General features: G+C 57.6%; 1 protein-coding gene across 1 annotated transcript; it reads right to left on the reverse strand.

Moving 5' to 3' along the window:
• LRP10 (LDL receptor related protein 10) lies at positions 1-6,142 on the reverse strand. The gene is made up of 7 exons (XM_065871244.1): positions 5,537-6,142; positions 5,104-5,148; positions 4,468-4,603; positions 2,858-3,048; positions 1,722-2,739; positions 1,243-1,372; positions 1-1,131 (listed from the first exon to the last, which is right to left on the reverse strand). Exons 1-7 carry the CDS (start codon positions 5,565-5,567, stop codon positions 544-546), a joined length of 2,139 nt encoding a protein of 712 aa, XP_065727316.1. The 5' UTR covers positions 5,568-6,142; the 3' UTR covers positions 1-543.
• Between the last annotated feature and the right edge of the window lie 1,026 nt (positions 6,143-7,168).

Genomic DNA, 7,168 nt, shown 5'->3' on the forward strand with positions numbered 1-7,168 from the left:
TTTACAAAAATCTTAAATTTCTGATTCCTTTATTTTCAACCTTGGCTTCCTGGACAATGACCTGGCTATGGAACAAAAGCATTTGCTGTGCTCTTTTTATGAGCTAGGCCTTGTGGGAGGGATCACCATTGGCAAAACCCCAGGGCCTGCCCAAATCCTCCCCTTGGGGGCTGGAAGTCTCCAGCCAATTGGCATTCTGGTGCTTAAGGCCACTTTTGGGTGGGTTTGGCAAGGATGGAGTGTCCAGGCCTATGACCCTTTAAGAACTTTACTTTTTAAAAACAGCCACCCAAATGGTGGTGGTGTGGGGAGAGGGTAGTGGAGGACTGTGGTCTCTGGCCATGCGCAGAGAGGGGGCTCTGTGTGAGCCCTCTCCCTGCCTGAGGGACACCTAACTTTATAGCAGCTACATGGGATCCATGGGAGGCCCATCAAGTGCCCTCACACTGAGGGACAGGGAGGGAAGTAGTGGAAGGGAAGCTGAGCTGCCCTCTAAAGGGTTGCTGTCACTGTGAATAGAGCACCCAGGGGAGCCAGGTCACCTCACGCCAGCAGTGGCTCATCTTCTGCTTCGACCACCCAGACCCCGGGCTCAGCCAGTGGCACCAGCAGCACATCGTCCTCATCCTCTGGGGACAGGACTGTTGTGTGGGGTCCAGGTGGGGCCCGGGTTGGTCCTGGGGGCCGCAGGCTGGGCAGGAGGCGGCCTCGCAGGGCCTGTACCACTCCAGACAGCAGTGATGGCTCCAGGGGCGCCGCAGGCAGTGGCCCTGGGGCCTCGGGGACAGTGGGGAAGGCTGGAGACGTGCTGGCAGGTGGCAGTGGAGCCTTTACAGGGAGCGGGGGTGCCTGTTCCCCATCCTGCCCACCCACCGCCCCGCCCTCACGGGCTGGACCTGTGCTGCCGTCTAAGGTCTCAGGGGAAGCAGCAGAAGGTGTGACCTGGGATCTGGTCTCAGAGGTCCGGGCTGGGGGACTGGTTCGCGGAAGCAGGCCCCAGCGGCGGAGACGGCGCACCAGGCGGCGCATAGAGCGGCCCCGCTGGCGGCGGCGGGTGCCTGAGGCGCCCCCTGGAGTCATGTCCTGGCGCAAGATCTGTAGCAGAGAACGCAGGTTGCCCAGCACGGAGTTCTGCAAGGAGAGGATGAAGACACCCGAGTCAGAGGGGGTGGGGACGGCCAGAAGCCTGGAAGAAGGAAGGGCTGGGAGTGGGAGGTGGTCCGGCTGCGGAGGGTGACTTACGTCATTTGGGTTCTCTGTAGGGAAGTCCTCTACAGGTGGGATGGCGCCCTGGGCAATGAGCTGCCCATAGGAGGGAGGCGCCTGCTGCTGCACAATCTCGGCCTCTGTCCGGGAGAGGGGGGCGAAGATGCTGGAAGGGACGAGGATGGCTCGGTCACAGGTGCTGCTCACCAGAGCCGCCTGCCCCAGCCTGGACAGGCCTCTTTCTTCTGTACCCAAGCCAGGGCACCCGGAGCTAGGCCACGGCTTTCCAAAGTCATCTAACATCCCCCTCCTTCCTTGAGATGGCTTTCAAGATCTAGACCGGTCCCCCTCTCAGAGAAGCACGCCTGCCAAGCTAGACAACCCTAGGAGCCAACCCAGAAGCCGGTCACCAGAACCCGTCCCCAACGTGGGCGCCCTCTGGACTTCTGTGGCTGCACAGGCCCTGTCCCGCCCTCAGTCCCCACGCCTCTACTGCCAGCTGCATTCCCACTGACCTGTACTCCTGGGTACGAATGGCATAGAGCTTGCAGGTGCAGCCCAGGGCAATGACCAGCAGCAAGCCGCACACGAGGCTGCCAATGACGGCGGCGGTGATGACCTTGCGGGGCAGGGCATAGGGGCAGTCCCACTCGTCGCTGCCGTCAGCGCAGTCTGGCTGCCCGTCGCACACCCATGTCTCATACACGCACTTCTCGTCCCGGCACCGGAAGTTGCCAGGCTGGCAGTGCCGACAGCGTCTCTCGTCTGCTCCATCAGCACAGAAGGTCTGGTAGTTGCAGCGGTCAGCAGGCAGGTAGCAGGCTGTGGCACCGGGGGTGCCAGCGGCCCCACAGGGGTAGTGTCCAGGTGGGCAGCTGGGGCAGTTCTCCTCGTCCGTGCCGTCAGCGCAGTCCCATGAGCCGTCGCAGCGCTGTGCCTCGCTGTAGCAGCGCTCACCTAGGCCCTCACTAGCCCCCAGGCCAGAGCCTAAGCCGCAGGGTCGGTCCCAAGGCAAGCAGTAGCCCCGCACGTGGTAGGTGGCATTGAAGCCCCGACCGCTGCTCCAGGCGACTGTGTGGTAGTCCACTGTGGCCTGGCCGGACAGTGTCTCCACGGTGACAGCCTTGCCATTGCTGAAGTGGGTGAGGCTGCGCAGCAGCCGGAGGGTCTTGGGGGGCCCAGCGCCATCATACACGTGCACTGCATCTCCATAGCTCAGGTCCAGGGCCGTAAAGCGCACCGCCAGGCGCCGGCCATCATGGGGGTCCAACAGCCAGAGGCAGGACTGGGGGTGGGAGACTGAGGCCAGGTGTGAGTATCCGAGGGAGGAGAAGACCCCATAGAAGTCTTCCAAGGTGTGATTGCAGGGTGGGGTGGGGACAGGGCCCGCGGTCAGGTTGGGGAAGGGGTCTGAACTGCAACCTGCCTCGTCAGATCCATCGCCACAGGCATCAACCCCGTCACAGCGCTGGACCAAGGGCACACAGCGGTGGTTCAGGCACTGGAACTCTTCCTGCAGGCACATCAGCCAATCTGCAGAGGCACCATGGAGAGGGGCTGTGAAGCACTGGAGCTGCCAGGATCCTCCCCTCCTCCCTCAGGCTTCCACTGCCTGTTCTAGTGGCACTACAGACAGCCCTGTCCAGCCCACCTTGGCTGTAGGAGAGCAGGAAGCCCTGGCCCATGGGTGCTCTGGCCCCAGCATAGTTGTAGGTGATGGTGACGTTGCCTCCAGGCAGCTGCAGAGGGCTGGCAGGTGCCTCGCACAGGGAGATCTGTGGCTGGATGGGGGAGCGCAGGATTAAGCGCTCTGAGCCACAGGCCAGACGCAGTTTTTGGAACCTACAGGGGTGAAGGAGAGCAGGACGTAAGATATTCTTTTTTTTTTTTTTTTTTTTTTTTTTGCGGTACACGGGCCTCTCACTGTTGTGGCCTCTCCCGTTGTGGAGCACAGGCTCCAGACGCGCAGGCTCAGCGGCCATGGCTCACGGGCCCAGCCACTCCGCAGCATGTGGGATCTTCCCGGACCGGGGCACGAACCCGTGTCCCCTGCATCGGCAGGCAGACGCTCAACACTGCACCACCAGGGAAGCCCCCGTAAGATATTCTTGACCACTGCTGGCTTCTTCCTCCCCCAGTGTTGTCAGGCCCGTTCTACTCCAAGAAGCACGAACACCTGCTTATCCACAATCCAAATAGCCAAATGAAAATGGAGTTAGCCAAATTCCTTTGTAATCAAGGCAACAGCCCTAACAGAGGCCTATGGCACCATGAGACCATGAGTACATCCTAGAGACTTCTGGAAAAACTGCCTTGTGTTCTGGACTGAGTTAGAACAGATTCATTGCTTTCCTGTTGTTGCAGCACTGTCACCCGAGTCTGGTGCTAGCAGTAACCGGCAATTACCATACAGCTTAATTAACCAGAACTCACCATCCCCTCCCAGTGCCCAGTGGTGAGACCTGAGATCACCATGGCATTCTGATCTCTCTGCCCCAACAACCTCTCCCCAGATTGCCCTCTCCCTTCACCTACCCTTTTCTGGGTAAATTCATGGGAAGTGAGCTGTGGGAAGCAAATAGCTAGGTACTCAACATGGGCCCCAACCCCACGGCCCACGGTTGGAGGAGCCCAGGGAGACCTGGACTGTTTAAAAGATCTGGGGAGGGACTTTGCTGGTGGCCCAGTGAGTAAGACTCTGCGCTCCCAATGCAGGGGGCGTGGGTTCAATCCCTGGTCAGGGAACTAGATCCCGTATTCCGCAACAAAGAAGCCCGCGTGCCGCAAGTAAGAGTCTGTGTGCCGCAACTAAAGATCCCTCATGCCCCAACGAAGATCCCACGTGCCGCAACTAAGACCCAGTGCAGCCAAAATAAAATAAATAAATAAATAAATAAATATTTTTTTAAAAAAAAGATCTGGGGAGGCTGAGGAAGGTTCTAAGCTGATGAAGGAATAGATTTGAATCCCAGACAAGGATGTGCAATGGATTGAAGGACTCCTCCAAGCAGCCATATCAGAGAGAAAGGACTGTTTCTGTTGTCCTTCAGAGATGACAAGACCCAAGCTAGATGTCCACTCCAGGCAGTTCCAATTCACCATGGAACAAGCCAGGCTTTTAGGGAAGACTAGGCCAAGTCTAATTCTACTCTTCCCCCTGTTGACAGGGATGGAAGTTCCATGGAGAAGATCCCTGAAGTCTTTTCCATGGTAGAGGAGGAGGGGTGGGGGAAAGGAATAGGGTCTTGCTCTGCTTCTCACCTGACCGTTACCGTCTGCTCCTTGCTGCCCAGGATGAGCCAGGTACAGTTGGCAGGGGAGCTGCGGCTGTCCCGGCCCACGGGCCTCTGTAAGGTGCCCTGCACTTCCAAGAGCACTGCCGGGGGGTCCTCACAGGCTGGAGAGAGAGAGGAAGGTAGGGACATCGGTTGAGAGCCTCTTACCATGCCACGCCTCCTCCAAGGGCCTGGGTTCTTCAAGAAGGAGCACAGAAACTCCCCTGCCCCAGCGACACACACTCTAGAGGCACAGTCTTCAGCAGGCCCCTGTCTCTCCACACTCATCATAGTTCCACCTTAAGTATCAACACCACAAACAATGTGAGGTCTGCTTTGTGCCAGCCACTGGGCCAGGAGGAACCGGGAAATACTGTTTCTATCCTCAGAAGACTACATTTTGGCTAGGGCGATCAAGGATGGATATTTGGGGAAAAAATACATAACTACCGGCTGAGGACTTATGCTAGGTCTCAGTTTCTCCATCTGTAAAATAAAGGGTGGATGAGCTCCACTCTAAAACTATGGTAGGTACTAGAGGAATTCAAGGAAGAGAGAGTCTTTCTCTTGGGTCCTCCCTCATTACCAAGCCCATGGGACCCCAGGGGCATCCTCTACTCACCAGGATTTGGGAAAATGATCCTGTCTGGGTGGGCCACAGCGTCTCCTAGAGGAAGAGCGAAAAAGGGCAAGAGTCACGCTTCGGAGTTTTCTTCACCTGAGCGAGTCAAGTAGGAAAGGGAGCCATCTGCGGCTTCCGGGTAGTTTACAGGAAGGGGTGGTGGAGCAGAGGAAGGCAGCGGTGTGTGACCTCGGAGGAAGGTCCGGCAGCACGGCCTATGGAGTGGGTACGGTGATCTACGGAAGCCAGAGGGAGGCTGCGGGCTGAGGAGAGCGGCTAGAGAGTTCCCGGGGATTGGGGCAGGCAGTGCCGGGCACGGGCAGGCAGGGTAAGGTGAGGGGCCACGTAGGAGGAAGGGAGCTAGAGCCCCTGGGCCCGGTGACAGCCCTGGGAGCGGGTTGCCGGGCGAGTAGTCTCGTTTTCGGTTTCTTACCCAGGAGGAGGAGAAGGATGGCCGGCAGCATCGTGAGCCGTCCGCAGGTGCAAGAAGAGTCCCGGAGCTTCGGTGGTCTACCCAGTGGGGAGGCGGCGCCGCTCCGGGCGTCCTGGCCTCCCAGTGTCGGCTCCCCGAGGGGCCTCCATGGCCCGGGCTCCTCGACCGGTGCTCTGGAGGCCAGGGCTGGGGGCGGGTGGGGGGCGGAGGCGGCCCGAGCGCAGGGGCGGTGCCTCTTGCCAACTTCGGAGTTGTTTTCCCCGGCCGCCGCCTCGCTCTCTCCCGAGGCCGGCCCCCGAAGCCCCGGAAATCGGCTGAAAGACCGGCGCTGCGGCGCGCCCTCGCCTAGAGCCGGCCCGCAGGCCGCGAGCGCCCCGGTCCAGGCCTGGCCGCCACCTGCTGGGGCTTGAGGCCACTTCCTCTTTGGGCCAAACTTTACCGACTGTCAGCCCCCAGGGCCGGCCCGGGCGCTGCTCAACTTCTCCAGCGTGTCCAGCCCGCGGAACGCGGCAGGGGAGCGGGGGAGGGGGACAGGCGGCTCGGCACAACGCCCAGTCCCTCGCGCAGACCGTACCCCAGCCAGCCCAGGGGTTGCAGGAGCCCGGGCGGAGGAGGGGGCGGGTGACGAGCCTGGCCCCACCCCTGCCAATCAACGCGCTCTCCGCCCACCCGACCGTCTTAACGCCTTTCCGGTCGTGCAGCGTCTTGTCACTTGGGCTTTGAAGGCGCTCAGCTTCCACTTTTAACTCTGCTTTGTTTAGTCCTTTCCGTATAACGTTAGTTACAGGACACGTCTGTCAAAGGGCAACTGCTTATTCCGTAACTGTCATGTCTTTCCTTTGAATCCTTAAGCTCTCAGTACTTTTCTTGTCCCAGTGTCTGTGATGCGGTAGCACTTTTCTTGATGAGCCTCTATTATAGCAATTACCACACGTTGTTGTAACTATTTGTTTACTCTTTCCCGCCTCTGCCCCTCCCCTGCTGTGGAAACTGAAACTTCCTGTAGGCTGGGGCCTAGACTGTTTACCTTTGTACCCACAAGGCTTCTCTCCTGCTGAGACACTGTAATTCAATAAAGGAATAAATGTGCCTTCCCTTCTTGCTGGCCATGTGACGTTGAGAAAATTGTTTAACCTCTCTGTGCTTCTCAATTGTAAAATGGGGTTAATAATGTACAATTCCCTCTTAAGGTTATTGTCAACATTTAGGGAGATAATACAAGTTGAGCATCTAGGGAGTGTTTCATACACGCTAGCAATTATTATTATTAGTCACAAGAGATATTTCTAATTTATGTGGGCTTGGGTTGCAGGTTTCTTGTGGCACTTATAGGTTATAATAGTAAGCAATAACAATAGCAAATAGTTTTTGAGCTTTTTTTCACATTTCAGGCACAGATCTAAGAACTTTTCAAGTGTTTGCTCTTTTAATCCTCTCCACAATCTTGAAAAGTGGTTATTATTGTTACTCCCATGTTACAGGTAAGGAAACTCTGGTACAGAGGGGTTTAGTATTGCCCAAGATCATGGATCTGGTAAATGCTGAAACAAGGGTTTGAAACTAGGCAATCTGGCTTTGGACAGAGTGTACATTCAGAACCTTACTACTCTCACCTCTTTACAAATGGTACAG

The sequence above is a fragment of the Phocoena phocoena genome, chromosome 2, assembly GCF_963924675.1.
Source record: "Phocoena phocoena chromosome 2, mPhoPho1.1, whole genome shotgun sequence".
Lineage (NCBI taxonomy): Eukaryota > Metazoa > Chordata > Mammalia > Artiodactyla > Phocoenidae > Phocoena > Phocoena phocoena.